This window comes from Panulirus ornatus, chromosome 59 (genome assembly GCF_036320965.1).
Source record: "Panulirus ornatus isolate Po-2019 chromosome 59, ASM3632096v1, whole genome shotgun sequence".
NCBI lineage: Eukaryota > Metazoa > Arthropoda > Malacostraca > Decapoda > Palinuridae > Panulirus > Panulirus ornatus.
In genome coordinates this window covers 17,483,921-17,506,898 of record NC_092282.1, presented here as the reverse complement: position 1 = coordinate 17,506,898, position 22,978 = coordinate 17,483,921, and the positions used below count along the sequence as shown (strand labels likewise).

The 22,978-nt window shown below is 43.2% G+C and overlaps 1 protein-coding gene across 1 annotated transcript in view; it reads right to left on the bottom strand.

Moving 5' to 3' along the window:
- Window positions 1–20,180, bottom strand: part of LOC139767160 (uncharacterized) — a 1,522,454-nt gene extending 1,502,274 nt beyond the window's left edge. The window contains 1 exon segment of the mRNA XM_071696189.1: window positions 18,052–20,180. Coding sequence (XP_071552290.1) covers window positions 18,052–19,716 — 1,665 coding nt within the window. The 5' untranslated portion in view covers window positions 19,717–20,180.
- Between the last annotated feature and the right edge of the window lie 2,798 nt (window positions 20,181–22,978).

Genomic DNA, 22,978 nt, shown 5'->3' with positions numbered 1-22,978 from the left:
CCCCAACATTCACTCTTCTTTTCTGAAAACCCATACAAATCTTCACCTTAGGCTCCACAAGATAATGATCAGACATCCCTCCAGTTGCACCTCTCAGCACATCAACATCCAAAAGTCTCTCTTTCGCGCGCCTGTCAATTAACTTGTAATCCAATAATCCAATAATCCAATGTATATATATATATATATATATATATATATATATATATATATATATATATATATATATATATATATATATATATCTTTCTTTTCTTTCAAACTATTCGCCATTTCCCGCATTAGCGAGGTAGCGTTAAGAACAGAGGACTGGGCCTTTGAGGGAATACTCTCACCTGGCCCAATTCTCTGTTCCTTCTTTTTGGGAAAAAAAAAAAAAACGAGAGGGGAGGATTTCCAGCCCCCCGCTCCCTCCCCTTTTAGTCGCCTTCTACGACACGCAGGGAATACGTGGGAAGTATTCTTAATCCCCTATCCCCAGGGAAAATATATATATATATATATATATATATATATATATATATATATATATATATATATATATATATATATATATATATATGGGGTGTTCAGTGTTGTAAATGGAAATGGTGAAGAGCTTGTAGATTTATGTCCTGAAAAAGGACTGATGATTGGGAATACCTGGTTTAAAAAGCGAGATATACATAAGTACACTTATGTAAGTAGGAGAGATGGCCAGAGAGCGTTATTGGATTACGTGTTAATTGACAGGCGTGCGAAGAGAGACTTTTGGATGTTAATGTGCTGAGAGGTGCAACTGGAGGGATGTCTGATCATTATCTTGTGGAGGCTAAGGTGAAGATTTGTATGGGTTTTCAGAAAAGAAGAGTGAATGTTGGGGTGAAGAAGGTGGTGAGAGTAAGTGAGCTTGGGAAGGAGACCTGTGTGAGGAAGTACCAGGAGAGACTGTGTACAGAATGGAAAAAGGTGAGAACAATGGAAGTAAGGGGAGTGGGGGAGGAATGGGATGTATTTAGGGAGTCAGTGATGGATTGCGCAAAAGATGCTTGTGGCATGAGAAGAGTGGGAGGTGGGTTGATTAGAAAGGGTAGTGAGTGGTGGGATGAAGAAGTAAGAGTATTAGTGAAAGAGAAGAGAGAGACATTTGGACGATTTTTGCAGGGAAAAAATGCAATTGAGTGGGAGATGTATAAAAGAAAGAGACAGGAGGTCAAGAGAAAGGTGCAAGAGGTGAAAAAAAGGGCAAATGAGAGTTGGGGTGAGAGAGTGTCATTAAATTTTAGGGAAAATAAAAAGATGTTCTGGAAGGAGGTAAATAAAGTGTGTAAGACAAGGGAGCAAATGGGAACTTTAGTGAAGGGCGCAAATGGGGAGGTGATAACAAGTAGTGGTGATGTGAGAAGGAGATGGAGTGAGTATTTTGAAGGTTTGTTGAATGTGTCTGATGATAGAGTGGCAGATATAGGGTGTTTTGGTCGAGGTGGTGTGCAAAGTGAGAGGGTTAGGGAAAACGATTTGGTAAACAGAGAAGAGGTAGTGAAAGCTTTGCGGAAGATGAAAGCCGGCAAGGCAGCAGGTTTGGATGGTATTGCAGTGGAATTTATTAAAAAAGGGGGTGACTGTATTGTTGACTGATTGGTAAGGTTATTTAATGTATGTATGACTCATGGTGAGGTGCCTGAGGATTGGAGGAATGCGTGCATAGTGCCATTGTACAAAGGAAAAGGGGATAAGAGTGAGTGCTCAAATTACAGAGGTATAAGTTTGTTGAGTATTCCTGGTAAATTGTATGGGAGGGTATTGATTGAGAGGGTGAAGGCATGTACAGAGCATCAGACTGGGGAAGAGCAGTGTGGTTTCAGAAGTGGTAGAGGATGTGTGGATCAGGTGTTTGCTTTGAAGAATGTATGTGAGAAATACTTAGAAAAGCAAATGGATTTGTATGTAGCATTTATGGATCTGGAGAAGGCATATGATAGAGTTGATAGAGATGCTCTGTGGAAGGTATTAAGAATATATGGTGTGGGAGGCAAGTTGTTAGAAGCAGTGAAAAGTTTTTATCGAAGATGTAAGGCATGTGTACGTGTAGGAAGAGAGGAAAGTGATTGGTTCTCAGTGAATGTAGGTTTGCGGCAGGGGTGTGTGATGTCTCCATGGTTGTTTAATTTGTTTATGGATGGGGTTGTTAGGGAGGTAAAGGCAAGAGTTTTTGGAAAGAGGGGCAAGTATGAAGTCTGTTCGGGATGAGAGAGCTTGGGAAGTGAGTCAGTTGTTGTTCGCTGATGATACAGCGCTGGTGGCTGATTCATGTGAGAAACTGCAGAAGCTGGTGACGGAGTTTGATAAAGTGTGTGGAAGAAGAAAGTTAAGAGTAAATGTGAATAAGAGCAAGGTTATTAGGTACAGTAGGGTTGAGGGTCAAGTAAATTGGGAGGTGAGTTTGAATGGAGAAAAACTGGAGGAAGTGAAGTGTTTTAGATATCTGGGAGTGGATCTGGCAGCGGATGGAACCATGGAAGCAGAAGTGGACCATAGGGTGGGGGAGGGGGCGAAAATTCTGGGAGCCTTGAAGAATGTGTGGAAGTCGAGAACATTATCTCGGAAAGCAAAAATGGGTATGTTTGAAGGAATAGTGGTTCCAACAATGTTGTATGGTTGCGAGGCGTGGGCTATGGATAGAGTTGTGCGCAGGAGGATGGATGTGCTGGAAATGAGATGTCTGAGGACAATGTGTGGTGTGAGGTGGTTTGATCGAGTAAGTAACGTAAGGGTGAGAGAGATGTGTGGAAATAAAAAGAGCGTGGTTGAGAGAGCAGAAGAGGGTGTTTTGAAATGGTTTGGGCACATGGAGAGAATGAGTGAGGAAAAGTTGACCAAGAGGATATATGTGTCGGAGGTGGAGGGAACGAGGAGAAGAGGGAGACCAAATTGGAGGTGGAAAGATGGAGTGAAAAAGATTTTGTGTGATCGGGGCCTGAACTTGCAGGAGGGTGAAAGGAGGGCAAGGAATAGAGTGAATTGGAGCAATGTGGTATACCGGGGTTGACGTGCTGTCAGTGGATTGAATCAAGACATGTGAAGCGTCTGGGGTAAACCATGGAAAGCTGTGTAGGTATGTATATTTGCGTGTGTGGACGTATGTATATACATGTGTATGGGGGGGGGGGGTTGGGCCATTTCTTTCGTCTGTTTCCTTGCGCTACCTCGCAAACGCGGGAGACAGCGACAAAGTATAAAAAAAAAAAAAAAATATATATATATATATATAAATATATATATATATATATATATATATATATATATATAAATATAAATATATATATATATATATATATATATATATATATATATATATATAAATATAATATATATATATAAATATAAATATATATATATATATATATATATATATATATATATATATATATATATATATAAATAATATATATATATATATATATATATATATATATATATATATATATATATATATATATATATATATATATGGGTGATTATTGGTGCATATGCACCTGGGCATGAGAAGAAAGATCATGAGAGGCAAGTGTTTTGGGAGCAGCTGAATGAGTGTGTTAGTGGTTTTGATGCACGAGACCGGGTTATAGTGATGGGTGATTTGAATGCAAAGGTGAGTAATGTGGCAGTTGAGGGAATAATTGGTATACACGAGGTGTTCAGTTTTGTTAATGGAAATGGTGAAGAGCTTGTAGATTTATGTGCTGAAAAAGGACTGATGATTGGGAATACCTGGTTTAAAAAGCGAGATATACATAAGTATCCGTATGTAAGTAGGAGAGATGGCCAGAGAGCGTTATTGGATTACATGTTAATTGACAGGCGTGCGAAAGAGAGACTTTTGGATGTTAATGTGCTGAGAGGTGCAACTGGAGGGATGTCTGATCATTATCTTGTGGAGGCTAAGGTGAAGATTTGTATGGGTTTCAGAAAAGAAGAGTGAATGTTGGGGTGAAGAGGGTGGTGAGAGCAAGTGAGCTAGGGAAGGAGACTTGTGTGAGGAAGTACCAGGAGAGACTGAGTACAGAATGGAAAAAGGTGAGAACAATGGAAGTAAGGGGAGTGGGGGAGGAATGGGATGTATTTACGGAATCAGTGATGGATTGCGCAAATGATGCTTGTGGCATGAGAAGAGTGGGAGGTGGGTTGATTAGAAAGGGTAGTGAGTGGTGGGATGAAGAAGTAAGATTATTAGTGAAAGAGAAGAGAGAGGCATTTGGACGATTTTTGCAGGGAAAAAATACAATTGAGTGGGAGATGCATAAAAGAAAGAGACAGGAGGTCAAGAGAAAGGTGCAAGAGGTGAAAAAAAGGGCAAATGAGAGCTGGGGTGAGAGAGTATCATTAAATTTTAGGGAGAATAAAAAGATGTTCTGGAAGGAGGTAAATAAAGTGCGTAAGACAAGGGAGCAAATGGGAACTTCAGTGAAGGGCGCAAATGGGGAGGTGATAACAAGTAGTGGTGATGTGAGAAGGAGATGGAGTGAGTATTTTGAAGGTTTCTTGAATGTGTTTGATGACAGAGTGTCAGATATAGGGTGTTTTGGTCGAGGTGGTGTGCAAAGTGAGAGGGTTAGGGAAAATGATTTGGTAAACAGGGAAGAGGTAGTAAAAGCTTTGCGGAAGATGAAAGCCGGCAAGGCAGCAGGTTTGGATGGTATTGCAGTGGAATTTATTAAAAAAGGGGGTGACTGTATTATTGACAGGTTGGTAAGGTTATTTAATGTATGTATGACTCATGGTGAGGTGCCTGAGGATTGGCGGAATGCGTGCATAGTGCCATTGTACAAAGGCAAAGGGGATAAGAGTGAGTGCTCAAATTACAGAGGTATAAGTTTGTTGAGTATTCCTGGTAAATTATATGGGAGGGTATTGATTGAGAGGATGAAGGCATGTACAGAGCATCAGATTTGGGAAGAGCAGTGTGGTTTCAGAAGTGGTAGAGGATGTGTGGATCAGGTGTTTGCTTTGAAGAATGTATGTGAGAAATACTTAGAAAAACAAATGGATTTGTATGTGGCATTTATGGATCTGGAGAAGGCATATGATAGACTTCCTAGAGATGCTCTGTGGAAGGTATTAAGAATATATGGTGTGGGAGGCAAGTTGTTAGAAGCAGTGAAAAGTTTTTATCGAGGATGTAAGGCATGTGTACGTGTAGGAAGAGAGGAAAGTGATTGGTTCTCAGTGAATGCAGGTTTGCGGCAGGGGTGTGTGATGTCTCCATGGTTGTTTAATTTGTTTATGGATGGGGTTGTTAGGGAGGTGAATGCAAGAGTTTTGGAAAGAGGGGCAAGTATGAAGTCTGTTGGGGATGAGAGAGCTTGGGAAGTGAGTCAGTTGTTGTTCGCTGATGATCCAGCGCTGGTGGCTGATTCATGTGAGAAACTGCAGAAGCTGGTGACTGAGTTTGGTAAAGTGTGTGAAAGAAGAAAGTTAAGAGTAAATGTGAATAAGAGCAAGGTAATTAGGTACAGTAGGGTTGAGGGTCAAGTCAATTGGGAGGTAAGTTTGAATGGAGAAAAACTGGAGGAAGTGAAGTGTTTTAGATATCTGGGAGTGGATCTGGCAGCGGATGGAACCATGGTAGCGGAAGTGGATCATAGGGTGGGGGAAGGGGGGAAAATCCTGGGAGCCTTGAAGAATGTGCGGAAGTCGAGAACATTATCTCGGAAAGTAAAAATGGGTATGTTTGAAGGAATAGTGGTTCCAACAATGTTGTATAGTTGCGGGGCGTGGGCTATGGATAAAGTTGTGCGCAGGAGGATGGATGTGCTGGAAATGAGATGTTTGAGGACAGTGTGTGGTGTGATTTGGTTTGATCGCGTAAGTAACGTAAGGGTAAGAGAGATGTGTGGAAATAAAAAGAGCGTGGTTGAGAGAGCAGAAGAGGGTGTTTTGAAATGGTTTGGGCACATGGAGAGAATGAGTGAGGAAAGATTGACCAAGAGGATATATGTGTCGGAGGTGGAGGGAACGAGGAGAAGTGGGAGACCAAATTGGAGATGGAAAGATGGAGTGAAAAAGATTTTGTGTGATCGGGGCCTGAACATGCAGGAGGGTGAAAGGAGGGCAAGGAATAGAGTGAATTGGATCGATGTGGTATACCGGGGTTGACGTGCTGTCAGTGGATTGAATCAGGGCATGTGAGGCATCTGGGGTAAACCATGGAAAGCTGTGTAGGTATGTATATTTGCGTGTGTGGACGTGTATGTATATACACGTGTATGGGGGTGGGTTGGGCCATTTCTTTCGTCTGTTTCCTTGCGCTACCTCGCAAACAAGGGAGACAGCGACGAAGCAAAAAAAAAAAAAATACATATATATATATATATATATATATATATATATATATATATATATACATTATCCCTGGGGATATGGGAGAAAAAATACCTCCCACGTATTCCCTGCGTGTCGTAGGCGACTTAAAGGAGGCGGGAGCCTGTGGCTGGAAACCCTTCCCTTCTGTTTTATTTTTCCAAAAGAAAGAACAATGATGAGTGTCAAGAAAGAAGTTTTCCCCTCTAAGGCTCAGTCATCTGTTCTTGAACGTTACCTAGATAACGCAGGAAATGTCGAGTATATATATATATATATATATATATATATATATATATATATATATATATATATATATATATATATATACATATATATATATATATATATATATATATATATATATATATATATATATATATATATATATATACACACTTTGGTAAAGTATGTGAAAGAAGAAATTTAAGAGTAAATGTGAATAAGAGCAAGGTTATTAGGTACAGTAGGGTTGAGGGTCAAGTCAATTGGGAGGTAAGTTTGAATGGAGAAAAACTGGAGGAAGTAAAGTCTTTTAGATATCTGGGAGTGGATTTGGCAGCGGATGGAACCATGGAAGTGGAAGTGAATCATATGGTGGGGGAGGGGGCGAAAATTCCGGGAGCATTGAAGAATGTCTGGAAGTCGGGAACATTATCTCGGAAAGCAAAAATGGGTATGTTTGAAGGAATAGTGGTTCCAACAATGTTGTATGGTTGCGTGGCGTGGGCTATGGATAGAGTTGTGCGCAGGAGGGTGGATGTGCCGGAAATGAGATGTTTGAGGACAATATGTGATGTAAGGTGGTTCGATCGAGTAAGTAATGTAAGGGTAAGAGAGATGTGTGGAAATAAAAAGAGTGTGGTTGAGAGAGCAGAAGAGGGTGTTTTGAAATGGTTTGGTCACATGGAGAGAATGAGTGAGGAAAGATTGACAAAGAGGTATATGTGTCAGAGGTGGAGGGAACGAGGAGAAGTAGGAGACCAAATCTTAGGTGGAAGGACGGAGTGAAAAAGATTTTGAGTGATCGGGGCCTGAACATGCAGGAGGGTGAAAGGCGTGCAAGGAATAGAGTGAATTGGAACGATGTGGTATACCGGGGTCGACGTGCTGTCAATGGATTGAACCAGGGCATGTGAAGCGTCTGGGGTAAACCATGGAAAGTTGTGTGGGGCCTGGATGTGGAAAGGGAGCTGTGGTTTCGGTGCATTATTACATGACAGCTAGAGACTGAGTGTGAACGAATGGGGCCTTTGGTGTCTTTTCCTAGCGCTATCTCGCACACATGAGGGGGGAAGGGGTTGTTATTCCATGTGTGGCGGGGTGGCGATGGGAGCAAATAAAGGCAGACAGTATGAATTATGTACATGTGTATATACGTATATGTCTGTGTGTGTATATATATGTGTACATTGAGATGTATAGGTATGTATATTTGCGTGTGTGGACGTGTATGTATATGCATGTGTATATGGGCGGGTTGGGCCATTCTTTCGTCTGTTTCCTTGCGCTACCTCGCTAACGCGGGAGACAGCGACAAAGCAAAATAAATAAATAAATAAATAAATAAATATATATATATATATATATATATATATATATATATATATATATATATATATATACATATATATATATATATATATATATATATATATATATATATATATATATATATATATATATATATATATATATATATATATATATACGAACGTAGTGCAAAGAAACGCGCACCTTCATAGAACATACAAACTTCCAACTGCTAGGATCGAACCCGGGACCCCTATGCAACAGGCGGGAATGCTAACCGTTAGGCTATGGGCCTGGGTAATAGGAAATAACTGTTCGAACACTTTGTACTCGAATACCCTTCGTCTCACATTGGTGAGCAACGGGGTCTACACTGGTCATTTCCCAACATGCGCACATAGCCAGCAGATAGCATTTTACCGAAACTAACAGTACAACGCGGAGGTATATGAATACGAACATAGTGCATAGAAACGTGCACCTTCATAAAATGTTTTGGGAGTTAAGTCAGGAGTTAGTGAGAGGACAAGAGCAAAGGAAGGAATAGTACTACTCCTGAAACAGGAGTTGTGGGAGTATGTGATAGAGTGTAAGAAAGTAAACTCTAGATTGATATGGGTAAAACTGAAAGTGGATGAAGAGAGATGGGTGATTATTGGTGCCTATGCACCTGGGCATGAGAAGAAAGATCATGAGAGGTAAGTGTTTTAGAAGCAGCTGAGTGAGCGTGTTACCAATTTTGATGCACGAGACCGGGTTATAGCGATGGTTGATTTTAATGCAAAGGTGAGTAATGTGGCAGTTGAGAGAAAAGTTGGTGCACATGGGGTGTTTTAGTGTTGTAAATGGAAATGGTGAAAGGCTTGTAGATTTGTGTGCTGAAAAAGGACTGATTGGGAATACCTGGTTTAAAAGGGAGATATATATATAGGTATACGTATGTAAGTAGTTGAAATGGCTAGAGAGCCTTATTGGATTACGTGGTAATTGACAGGCGTGAAAGAGAGACTTCTGGATGTTAATGTGCAGAGAGGTGCAACTGGAGGAATGTCTGATTATTATCTTGTGGAGGCGACGGTGAAGAGTTGTAGAGGTTTTCAGAAAAGAAGAGAGAATGTTGGGGTGAAGAGGGTGGTGAGAGTAAGTGAGCTTGGGAAAAAGACGTGTGAGGAAGTACCAGGAGAGACTAAGTGCAGAATGGAAAAAGGTGAGAGCAAAGGACGTAAAGGGAGTAGGGGAGGAATGGGATGTATTTAGGGAGGCAGTGATGGCTTGCGCAAAAGATGCTTGTGGCTATGCGAAGCGTGGAGGTGGGCAGATTAGAAAGGGTAGTGAGTGGTGGGATGAAGAAGTAAGATTATTAGTAAAAGAGAAGAGGGATGCATTTGGTCGAATTTTGCAGAGAAACAGTGCAAATGAGTGGGAGATGTATAAAAGAATGAGGCAGGAGGTCAACAGAAAGGTGCAAGAGGTGAAAAAGAGGGCAAATGAGAGTTAGGGTGAGAGAGAATCATAAAATTTAGGGAGAATAAAAAGATGTTTTGGAAGGAGGTAAATAAAGTGCGTAAGACAAGAGAACAAATGGGAACATCGGTGAAGGGGGCTAATAGAGAGGTAATAACAAGTAGTGGTGATATGAGAAGGAGATGGAGCGAGAATTTTGAAGGTTTGTTGAATGTGTTTGATGATAGAGTGACAGATATAGGGTGTTTTGTTCGAGGTGGTGTGCAAAGTGAGAGGGTCAGGAAGAATGATTTGTTAAACAGAGAAGAGGTATTGAAAGTTTTGCTGAAGATGAAAGCCGGCAAGGCGGCGGGTTTGGACGGTATTACAGTGGAATTTATTAAAAAAAAAAGGGGGTGACTGTGTTGTTGACTGGTTGGTGAGGATACCTAATGTACGTATGGCTCATGGTGAAGTGTCTGACGATTGGCGGAATACATACATAGTGCCAATGTACAAAGGCAAAGGGGTTAAAGGTGAATCTTCAAATTACAGAGGTATATGTGTGCTGAGTATTCCTGGGAAATCATACGAGAAGGCATTGATTGAGAGGGTCATGGCATCTACAGAGCATCAGATTGGGGAAAAGCAGTATGGTTTCAGAAGTGGTAGAGGATGTGTGGATCAGGTGTTTGCTTTGAAGAATTTATGTGAGAAATACTTAGAAAAGCAAATGGATTTGTATGTAGCATTTATGTATCAGGAAAAGGCATATGACAGAGTTGATAGAGATGCTCTGTGGAAGAGTATATGGTGTGGGAGGCAAGTTGCAAAATGCAGAGAAAAGTTTTTATCGAGGATGTAAGGCATGTGTGCGAGTAGGAAGAGACGAAAGTGATAGGTTCTCAGTGAATGTCGGTTTGCGGCAGGGGTGCGTGATGCCATGGTTGTTTAATCTGCTTATTATTGGGGTTGTTAGGGAGGTGAATGCAAGAGTTTTGGAGAGAGGGGCAAGTATGCAGTCTGTTGTGAATGAGAGGGCTTGGGAGGTGAGTTAGTTGTTGTTCGCTGATGATACAGCGCTGTTGGCTGATTCGGGTGAGAAAATGCAGAAACTGGTAACTAAGTTTGGGAAAGTGTGTGAAAGAAGAAAGTTGAGAGTAAATGTGGATAAGAGCAAGGCTATTAGGAACAGTAGAGTTGAGGGACAAGTCAATTGGGAGGTAAGTTTGAATGGAGAAAAACTGGAGGAAGTGAAGTGTTTTAGATATCTGGGAGTGGCTTTATCAGCGGATGGAACCATAGAAGCGGATGTGAGTCACAGGATGGGGAAGAGGCGAGAGTTCCGAGAGCGGTGAAGAATGTGTGAAAGGCGAGAACATTATCTCGGAAAGCGAAAATGAGTATGTTTGAAGGAAATAGTCGTTCCAACAATGTTATATGGTTGCGAGGCATGGGCTATAGATAGGGTTGTGCGGGGGAGGGTCGATGTGTTGGAAATGAGATGTCTGAGGACAATATGCGGTGTGAGGTGGTTTGATCGAGTAAGTAATGAAAGGGTAGGAGAGACGTGTGGTAATAAAAAGAGTGTGTTTGAGAGAGCAGAAGAGGGTGTATTGAAATGGTTTCGTCACATGGAAAGAATGAGTGAGGAAAGATTGACAAAGAAGATATATGTGTCAGAGGTGGAGGGAACGAAGAGAAGTGGGAGATCAAATTGGAGGTGGAAGGATGGAGTGAAAAGATTTTGAGCGATCGGGGTCTGAACATGCAGGAGGGTGAAAGGCGTGCAAGGAATGGAGTGAAAGGAATGGAGTGAAAGGAATGGAGTGAATTGGAACGATGTGGTATACCGGAGTCGACGTGCGGTCAATGTATTGAATCAGGGCATGTGAAGCGTCTGGGGTAAACCATGGAAAGTTTTGTGGGGCCTGGATGTGGAAAGGGAGCTGTGGTTTCGGTGCATTATACATGACAGAAATAGACTGAATGTGAATGAATGTGGCCTCTGTTGTCTTTTCCTAGCGATACCTCGCGCGCGTGCGGGGGAAGGGGGGTGTCATTTCATGTGTACCGGGGTGGTGACGGGAATGTATAAAGGCAGCAAGTATGAATTATGTACATGTGTATATATTCCTATGATCCACGAGGAAACTGAAACACGATAAGTTCCCACGCGCAAAATTTTGAGATGCTTTCCAACATGGTAATAATGTAATATGTGTATGTACATATATGTATACGTTGAAATGTATAGATATGTATATGTGCGTGTGTGGACGTGTATGTATATACATGTGTATGTGGGTGGGTTGGGCCATTGTTTCGTCTGTTTCCTTGTGTTACCTCGCTAACGCGGGAGACAACGACAAAATATAATAAATAAATCATATAGGGAGAATAAAAAGATGTTCTGGAAGGAGGTAAATAGGGTGCGTAAGACAAGGGAGCAAATGGGAACTTCAGTGAAGGGCGTAAATGGGGAGGTGATAACAAGTAGTGGTGATGTGAGAAGGAGATGGAATGAGTATTTTGAAGGTTTGTTGAATGTGTCTGATGACAGAGTGGCAGATATAGGGTGTTTTTGGTCGAGGTGGTGTGCAAAGTGAGAGGGTCAGGAAGAATGATTTGTTAAACAGAGAAGAGGTATTGAAAGCTTTGCTGAAGATGAAAGCCGGCAAGGCGGCGGGTTTGATGGTATTATAGTGAAATTTATTAAAAAAGGGGGTGACTGTGTTGTTGACTGGTTGGTGAGGATATCTAATGTATGTATGGTTCATGGTGAAGTGTCTGACGATTGGCGGAATACATACACAGTGCCAATGTACAAAGGCAAAGGGGATAAAGGTGAATGTTCAAATTACAGAGGTATATGTTTGTTGAGTATTCCTGGGAAATCATACGAGAGGGCATTGATTGAGAGGGTGAAGGCATCTACAGAGCATCAGATTGGGGAAAAGCAGTGTGGTTTCAGAAGTGGTAGAGGATATGTGGATCAAGGTGTTTGCTTTGAAGAATTTATGTGAGAAATACTTAGAAAAGCAAAGGATTTGTATGTAGCATTTATGGATCTGGAAAAGGCATACGACAGATTTGATAGAGATTCTCTGTGGAAGAGTATATGGTGTGGGAGGCAAGTTGCAAGAAGCAGTGAAAAGTTTTTATCGAGGATGTAAGGCATGTGTGCGAGTAGGAAGAGAGGAAAGTGATAGGTTCTCAGTGATTGTCGGTGTGCGGCAGGGGTGCGTGATGCCATGTTTGTTTAATTTGCTTATTGATGGGGTTGTTAGGGAGGTGAATGCAAGAGTTTTGGAAAGAGGGGCAAGTATGCAGTCTGTTGTGAATGAGAGGGCTTGGGATGTGAGTTAGTTGTTGTTCGCTGATGATACAGCGCTGTTGGCTGATTCGGGTGAGAAACTGCAGAAACTGGTGACTAAGTTTGGTAAAGTGTGTGAAAGAAGAAAGTTGAGAGTAAATGTGAATAACAGCAAGGCTATTAGGAACAGTAGAGTTGAGGGACAAGTCAACTGAGAGGTAAGTTTGAATGGAGAAAAACTGGAGGAAGTGAAGTGTTTTAGATATCTGGAAGTGGATTTGGCAGCGGATGGAACCATGGAAGCGGAAGTGAGTCACAGGATGGGGAAAGAGGCGAGAGTTCCGAGAGCGGTGAAGAATGTGTGAAAGGCGAGAACATTATCTCGGAAAGCGAAAATGAGTATGTTTGAAGGAATAGTCGTTCCAACAATGTTATATGGTTGCGAGGCATGGGCTATAGATAGGGTTGTGCGGAGGAGGGTGGATGTGTTGGAAATGAGATGTTTGAGGACAATATGTGGTGTGAGGTGGTTTGATCGAGTAAGTAATGAAAGGGTAAGAGAGATGTGTGGTAATAAAAAGAGTGTGTTTGAGAGAGCAGAAGAGGGTGTATTGAAATGGTTTCGTCACATGGAAAGAATGAGTGAGGAAAGATTGACAAAGAAGATATATGTGTCAGAGGTGGAGGGAACGAAGAGAAGTGGGAGATCAAATTGGAGGTGGAAGGATGGAGTGAAAAGATTTTGAGCGATCGGGGTCTGAACATGCAGGAGGGTGAAAGGCGTGCAAGGAATGGAGTGAAAGGAATGGAGTGAAAGGAATGGAGTGAATTGGAACGATGTGGTATACCGGAGTCGACGTGCGGTCAATGTATTGAATCAGGGCATGTGAAGCGTCTGGGGTAAACCATGGAAAGTTTTGTGGGGCCTGGATGTGGAAAGGGAGCTGTGGTTTCGGTGCATTATACATGACAGAAATAGACTGAATGTGAATGAATGTGGCCTCTGTTGTCTTTTCCTAGCGATACCTCGCGCGCGTGCGGGGGAAGGGGGGTGTCATTTCATGTGTACCGGGGTGGTGACGGGAATGTATAAAGGCAGCAAGTATGAATTATGTACATGTGTATATATTCCTATGAGTCCACGAGGAAACTGAAACACGATAAGTTCCCACGCGCAAAATTTTGAGATGCTTTCCAACATGGTATATATGTATATGTGTATGTACATATATGTATACGTTGAAATGTATAGATATGTATATGTGCGTGTGTGGACGTGTATGTATATACATGTGTATGTGGGTGGGTTGGGCCATTGTTTCGTCTGTTTCCTTGTGTTACCTCGCTAACGCGGGAGACAACGACAAAATATAATAAATAAATCATATAGGGAGAATAAAAAGATGTTCTGGAAGGAGGTAAATAGGGTGCGTAAGACAAGGGAGCAAATGGGAACTTCAGTGAAGGGCGTAAATGGGGAGGTGATAACAAGTAGTGGTGATGTGAGAAGGAGATGGAATGAGTATTTTGAAGGTTTGTTGAATGTGTCTGATGACAGAGTGGCAGATATAGGGTGTTTTGGTCGAGGTGGTGTGCAAAGTGAGAGGGTTGGGGAAAATGATTTGGTAAACAGAGAAGAGGTAGTAAAAGCTTTGCGGAAGATGAAAGCCGGCAAGGCAGCAGGTTTGGATGGTATTGCAGTGGAATTTATTAAAAAAGGGGGTGACTGTATTGTTGACTGGTTGGTAAGGTTATTTAATGTATGTATGACTCATGGTGAGGTGCCTGAGGATTGGCGGAATGCGTGCATAGTGCCATTGTACAAAGGCAAAGGGGATAAGAGTGAGTGCTCAAATTACAGAGGTATAAGTTTGTTGAGTATTCCTGGTAAATTATATGGGAGGGTATTGATTGAGAGGGTGAAGGCATGTACAGAGCATCAGATTGGGGAAGAGCAGTGCGGTTTCAGAAGTGGTAGAGGATGTGTGGATCAGGTGTTTGCTTTGAAGAATGTATGTGAGAAATACTTAGAAAAGCAAATGGATTTGTATGTAGCATTTATGGATCTGGAGAAGGCATATGATAGAGTTGATAGAGATGCTCTGTGGAAGGTATTAAGAATATATGGTGTGGGAGGCAAGTTGTTAGAAGCAGTGAAAAGTTTTTATCGAGGATGTAAGGCATGTGTACGTGTAGGAAGAGAGGAAAGTGATTGGTTCTCAGTGAATGTAGGTTTGCGGCAGGGGTGTGTGATGTCTCCATGGTTGTTTAATTTGTTTATGGATGGGGTTGTTAGGGAGGTAAATGCAAGAGTCCTGGAAAGAGGGGCAAGTATGAAGTCTGTTGGGGATGAGAGAGCTTGGGAAGTGAGTCAGTTGTTGTTCGCTGATGATACAGCGCTGGTGGCTGATTCATGTGAGAAACTGCAGAAGCTGGTGACTGAGTTTGGTAAAGTGTGTGGAAGAAGAAAGTTAAGAGTAAATGTGAATAAGAGCAAGGTTATTAGGTACAGTAGGGTTGAGGGTCAAGTCAATTGGGAGGTGAGTTTGAATGGAGAAAAACTGGAGGAAGTGAAGTGTTTTAGATATCTGGGAGTGGATCTGTCAGCGGATGGAACCATGGAAGCGGAAGTGGATCATAGGGTGGGGGAGGGGGCGAAAATTTTGGGAGCCTTGAAAAATGTGTGGAAGTCGAGAACATTATCTCGGAAAGCAAAAATGGGTATGTTTGAAGGAATAGTGGTTCCAACAATGTTGTATGGTTGCGAGGCGTGGGCTATGGATAGAGTTGTGCGCAGGAGGATGGATGTGCTGGAAATGAGATGTTTGAGGACAATGTGTGGTGTGAGGTGGTTTGATCGAGTAAGTAACGTAAGGGTAAGAGAGATGTGTGGAAATAAAAAGAGCGTGGTTGAGAGAGCAGAAGAGGGTGTTTTGAAATGGTTTGGGCACATGGAGAGAATGAGTGAGGAAAGATTGACCAAGAGGATATATGTGTCGGAGGTGGAGGGAACGAGGAGAAGAGGGAGACCAAATTGGAGGTGGAAAGATGGAGTGAAAAAGATTTTGTGTGATCGGGGCCTGAACATGCAGGAGGGTGAAAGGAGGGCAAGAAATAGAGTGAATTGGAGCGATGTGGTATACAGGGGTTGACGTGCTGTCAGTGGATTGAATCAAGGCATGTGAAGCGTCTGGGGTAAACCATGGAAAGCTGTGTAGGTATGTATATTTGCGTGTGTGGACGTGTGTATGTACGTGTGTATGGGGGTTGGGCCATTTCTTTCGTCTGTTTCCTTGCGCTACCTCGCAAACGCGGGAGACAGCGACAAAGTATAAAAAAAAAAAAAAAAAAAAAAAAAAATATATATATATATATATATATATATATATATATATATATATATATATATATATATATATATATATATATATATCTTTCACTTGCAAGTTCCTATAATATGTATCGTTTTGCACGCTCATGTCCAAAGATGGACATTCCAGACCCTGCCATACTCTGTACTGGATAAGGTTAACAGATTTGTGGTGACATGAAACAATTAATCATTAATCAACTCATAAGTGAGTCAGAATCATTGGACAAACCTTGACATTAATCTTCGAGATAACCCTGAGGTTAGGTACCAGGGATGACCCCTGAGGTTATCATTGTCATCACACCAGGCGAAATGTTCAGCCAAAGTCTCAGGTGGAGCCAGGGTAGGTAGGTAGGTCCCTGGGACGCCAACTAGGGGGCACCACCGGTAGCGACAGCGTACAAAAAGGAGGAAGCCATCAGCCTGATGACGGTGGTGAGGGAGGAATGAGAAATAGACTGTCTAGCGTACACGATGGGAGCCCCGCTCCCCAGGGGGTAGAGAGGCCAGTCACAGCCCCACCACTATCATCGCTACACCTCGCTGCACTTTTTTTTTTTTTCTTTTTTAGAATATCCTATATAATCGGCTTAAAAAAGTGGGGTTAACCACTTCAATCATCTCTCGCGGATAAAGTCTCAAGGCAAATAGTGCTTCCCTCGAGGGTAACAGACCGGCTCTTACGATAAAACCCCTGGGTATGACGGGCTGGCCTCAAACCTTCCTCAAAGGAAGGGCCAGATCAAAAGGCCACCATAGCCACAGGTCACACCGTTATACAGCAGCACCACTGGCGGAGAGTCACGCTGAAGGCAGCTGCAGAAGCAGCAGTCTTCACAGTGTAATGAGCGGGTTATAATCACCGATACAAACGCTACAACGAAAATCCCATTATAGTTAATGAAGCAGCCGGGCTGGCTGATGGATGGGGGAATGAAGGTGTCAACGTAAACCATCTTCTTAATGGCTGACTGTAAGGTGTGTAGCGGCCTAATACAATTAACCCCAGGTAACACTGGACTAACACACATGATAAGATGGGGAACTAATTATAACCAATCGATCAAATGAAACGTATATACAAACACATTTCTCTGAAGGACCAAATATACCATTACGTTTTGGGTGGGTGTTCATAACACGTGTAGTGACAAGATGGGCTCTTGTGGTCACACCTAGGTCACTAAGATTACTGCACGACCCAGGTCACCAGACCTACTGTGCCACCCAGGTCACCAGGCTTACTGAACCACCCAGGTCACCAGACCCACTGTACCAACCAGGTCACCAGGCCTACTGTACCACCTAGGTCACCAGGCCTACTGTACCACCAGTGGTCACACCCAGGTCACAAGGCCTACTGTACCACCAGTGGTCACACCTTGCCTCCCTGGAAGATATCTGTATCTACTGTAGCATGCATCTACTTACCTCCTTGGAGGATATCTACCTCTAGTGTAGCATGCATCTACTTACCTCCTTGGAGGATATCTACCTCTAGTGGAGCACGTACCTACTTACCTCCTTGGAGGATATCTACCTCTAGTGTAGCACGTACCTACTTACCTCCTTGGAGGATATCTACCTCTAGTGTAGCACGTGCCTACTTACCTCCTTAGAGGATATCTACCTCTAGTGTAGCATGTGCCTACTTACCTCCTTGGAGGATATCTACCTCTAGTGTAGCATGTACCTACTTACCTCCTTGGAGGATATCTACCTCTAGTGTAGCATGTACCTACTTACCTCCTTAGAGGATTTATAACTTTGGCGTAATATGTATCTTATCTCACTGCATAATGTGACCTTACGTAGGTCAGATTCTGTGCCAATGTGTACCTTAAAGGTTAGGTTTTCCACTCAATGACCACGGAGAAAATCCCCGTGTGCCTTCCTTTAAGCTTCATAAACGTAGTCGTGTTCAAAACTGACAGGGTAGGGGTTACGTGATACACAGCAGTATGAGGAGGAAAGGAATGACAGAGAGAGAGAGAGAGAGAGAGAGAAAGGCGGGTTACAGAGGTGTGTATGGAGAGAGGAACTGTACCTGACTGGTGAGGTGGGGCTCGGGAGGGAGGCTGTGGTGCTGCTGGGCTGAGGAGGACCCAAGGTCTCGCTGGCCCAGGCTGCCACCAGCGCCACCCCTCAGGTATCCAGGCCCAGAAGCGGCAGACTTCTCCTGAAGGTGTCGCCGGAATAACTTCCTTAAGCGAACGCTGGTTGGATGGGACTCATCGTCCTCGCTGGAGTCGCGGCACTCCACGACGCTGCTCCCGGAGGCAATACTCTTTTCAAATTGTTTTGCTAGTTTCTGCACTTTACCTGTCAGAACCTTCCTCGCGGAAGGCACAGATGTGCGGAAGTATGGAGTAGGGACGGCGCGGCACGTTTCTTCATCTTGACCTACGGAGTCCGAGGAAGTGGAAACGTTGGAGAGGCGTTCTGCCCTCTTCCTGTAGCCTTTGGCCCCTCGCAGATAGAGATTGGCAATGTCTGATGATTTCCTAAACTGAGGCCGAGTGGGACTGCGGTGAGTACTAGCTGGGAGCACATCAGGGCTGGAAATAGGGCGGGGACTACTGGCAGCCCCTCCCTTGTCCTGACTCATCACATACTTAGGGGAGGATGGTATGAAAGAATCAATGTTAGATTGGGTTGTGTACGTGGTTCCCGAAGGACGCGCACTACGTGGAGAGGCGGAGGAAGCTACCCAGCCTTGCTTACGAGTCTCTGACCCCTCCGGAGCCACTGTTCTACTACGAACACCGTCACGCATTACAATTTGTTCATCAAGTTTGGCCAGGTTTACAGATCTCTCTTGTCGTACACTAGACAACCGGTTGCGGAGTAAGCCATTTCCAGACCCCTTAACTGCAGTTCCCTCTTTCTCATCGCCAGAGATCTTTTCCGTACAGTGTTGAAGACTCCGGTAGACCTCAACCTGCACTATAGAGGAACTGGCTGATCTGGGAGGCGGGGGTGGAGGGGACGGGACAGGTTGTCTGGGCGTATCTTTGAAAGAGCAGGAACGAGGCGGCGGACTGGGCGGCTGCTGTGAACCACCAGGGTCAGGTTGCAGTGGCTGAGGTATACCACCATTTGCCTTCCGGACGGGCGATATACTTAACGTACGACATTGACCTGCACTTGACGTTGGTTCTAATGACTGGACACGGTCGGCGGTCCTGTCAGGCGCTCTGTCCGTACAGTCACCTCGAGGGGTGACACTGCCACTTGTGGAAGCTAAGTGGAGAGGGTTTCCCGTTTCCAGGCCTGCAACAAGACTGTCAGCCTTGTTGAGGCTATCCAAGAAGTGGTTCACTGGTAGAGAGTGAGGGACCTGCTGCGACCCACACTTGCTCAACTTGCTGGCAGCAGTGTGAGCTCTAACACGACGTCTTCTCCTCGTCTTTAGTATACCTTTTAGTCTGGGCTCATCAGATGGTGACGTGGGTTCTGCCTCGCTCACCTCCGTCCGGAAGCCGCCGCTGTCGTCGGTAGATTCGTCCTCGTGACGGACGCCGCTGGAGAGCCCCTCTTTGGCCCTCCTGCGGCGGCCAAACACGATGCTGGTGGTACGTCTCGTGTTGAGCCTGCGGATGCGAGAGTCCAGGGAAGCGCCGCTCGCCTCGCCCAGGTCGCTTGGCTGCCCTGGTTGGTTCTCAATGTAAAGGTCGTCAAAACTTGTGATCTTGCCGCCCTCATTGCCCATAATCCATAAACGTTAGTAAAACGTGTTAACACCTGCTGAAGTTTCTTTTATACTACAAACAGCGAAAGAAATGGTTTTCTTTGAGCGCTGTCCTAGGCTACCAGAGGCGAAGGATGTGTTATTACTAAAGGCCAAAAATTCCGTCATGAAAGAGGCCGTCACTTGTGCACACCCCACACCAGCTACGTCACATCCGTGGTGCTTGCCAGGTGTTTGAGCTTGACGGAGGCCTTCATGTCTCACACCTTGTCATGGTCGCCACGTACACTCACCGTACTAGACACACCAACACTTCCCTGGCCATCCTCCAGTGACCTAACAACACCCGCACACAACAGTCCACCACTCGTGTAACGCCAGCTACGCTCAGATGTCTAAAGCTGAACTTAACACAAGACTGCACAAAATAATCACCATTACAGGTGCTTTCCTATTATGATACCATTTCATTTATGTTCACTTAGTTAAACCGTTTCCTGAAACTTCACACAGCATTAAGATAATTATTACACACTAGTCTTTACGACAGCATACTAACATTTCAACAGAAATAATCCAAACACCATGAAATGCAGAAGCCCTTAAGTCATTACACAAACCAAAAAAGAAAAAAAATCATATCGAAGCTATCAGCTTTATCTGCCTTTTTGACCCAGTTCCAAGTTTCATGTATAAAGCTGGATGAATTACCTACAGTGTTTCACCAGCTTACGAAACCTTTGAACGAGGCTTTCCGAACTACAACCACGCTCCTGGAGGGCTCGATCTTCACACTAAACTGTCAAGTGAGATGAACGCCTTCTTTCACATCTCCAAATTTATTCACAACACCAATTCCACTCGCCCCCTAGCGTCGACATGTTACACCCCTGCACTGTAACCTTACACACTTCACTCATCACATCCGTCTCGCTGTGTACTCGCTGTGTACCTCCTACCTTCCACCACACCATCAGGAATCTTCTACTATGTACACATACAAAGCTAAGACTCAGTTCGTCAATTTAGGGATCATTGATACGAACAGTTCTTCAGCTCGTCCATTACAAGTGGCACTGTAGAACTCCATGACTCCATCCCTATTTCTTTTTATGAGAGACGGCACAGGCAAATGAATGCGCAATAGTGTGTATATATATATATATATATATATATATATATATATATATATATATATATATATATATATATATATATATATATTGGAAAGGATCACACTTTAGCGCGTGATCAAGATATTCCTACGAGTCCATGGGGAAAATGAAACATGGTAAGTTCCCAAGCGCACTTTCGTGTAATAATCACATCATCAGGGGAGACACAAGAAAGAAATATAACAGTCAGTTCAGTCAGTTGATATACATCGAAGAGACGAAGCTAGGACGCCATTTGGTAAACATGCAACTGTATATATATATATATATATATATATATATATATATATATATATATATATATATATATATATATATATTAATATTTTTTCCATAGCCAGAGGTTGAACCATTATGTGACATTCATTTTTTCAGTCATTTCAAGCTAGAAGTTTCAGTTTTCTAAATTGTTTCTTACATTTTTCATATGTATATATATGTATGTGTGTGTGTGTGTATATGTGCGTATGTATGTGTATGTGTGTGTATGTGTATATGTGTATATATATGTATATTATCCCTGGGGATAGGGGTGAAAGAATACTTCCCACGTATTCCTCGCGTGTCGTAGAAAGCGACTAGAGGGGACGGGAGCGGGGGGCCAGAAATCCTCCCCTCCTTGTATTAACTTTCTAAAATGGGAAACAGAAGGAGTCACGCGGGGAGTGCTCATCCTCCTCGAAGGCTCAGAGTGGGGTGCCTAAATGTGTGTGGATGTAACCAAGATGTGAAAAAAGGAGAGATAGGTAGTATGTTTGAGGAAAGGAACCTGGATGTTTTGGCTCTGAGTGAAACGAAGCTCAAGGGTAAAGGGGAAGAGTGGTTTGGGAATGTCCGGGGAGTAAAGTCAGGGGTTAGTGAGAGGACAAGAGCAAGGGAAGGAGTAGCAATACTCCTGAAACAGGAGTTGTGGGAGTATGTGATAGAATGTAAGAAAGTAAATTCTCGATTAATATGGGTAAAACTGAAAGTTGATGGAGAGAGGTGGGTGATTATTGGTGCATATGCACCTGGGCATGAGAAGAAAGATCATGAGGCAAGTGTTTTGGGAGCAGCTGAATGAGTGTGTTAGTGGTTTTGATGCACGAGACCGGGTTATAGTGATGGGTGATTTGAATGCAAAGGTGAGTAATGTGGCAGTTGAAGGAATAATTGGTATACATGGGGTGTTCAGTGTTGTCAATGGAAATGGTGAAGAGCTTGTAGATTTATGTGCTGAAAAAGGACTGATGATTGGGAATACCTGGTTTAAAAAGCGAGATATACATAAGTATACTTATGTAAGTAGGAGAGATGGCCAGAGAGCGTTATTGGATTACGTGTTAATTGACAGGCGTGCGAAAGAGAGACTTTTGGATGTTAATGTGCTTAGAGGTGCAACTGGAGGGATGTCTGATCATTATCTTGTGGAGGCTAAGGTGAAGATATGTATGGGTTTTCAGAAAAGAAGAGTGAATGTTGGGGTGAAGAGGATGGTGAGAGTAAGTGAGCTTGGGAAGGAGACCTGTGTGAGGAAGTACCAGGAGAGACTGAGTACAGAATGGAAAAAGGTGAGAACAATGGAAGTAAGGGGAGTGGGGGAGGAATGTGATGTATTTAGGGAATCAGTGATGGATTGCGCAAAAGATGCTTGTGGCATGAGAAGAGTGGGAGGTGGGTTGATTAGAAAGGGTAGTGAGTGGTGGGATGAAGAAGTAAGAGTATTAGTGAAAGAGAAGAGAGAGGCATTTGGACGATTTTTGCAGGGAAAAAATGCAATTGAGTGGGAGATGTATAAAAGAAAGAGACAGGAGGTCAAGAGAAAGGTGCAAGAGGTGAAAAAAAGGGCAAATGAGAGTTGGGGTGAGAGAGTATCATTAAATTTTAGAGAGAATAAAAAGATGTTCTGGAAGGAGGTAAATAAAGTGCGTAAGACAAGGGAGCAAATGGGAACTTCAGTGAAGGGCGCAAATGGGGAGGTGATAACAAGTAGTGGTGATGTGAGAAGGAGATGGAGTGAGTATTTTGAAGGTTTGTTGAATGTGTTTGATGATAGAGTGCCAGATATAGGGTGTCTTGGTCGAGGTGGTGTGCAAAGTGAGAGGGTTGGGGAAAATGATTTGGTAAAC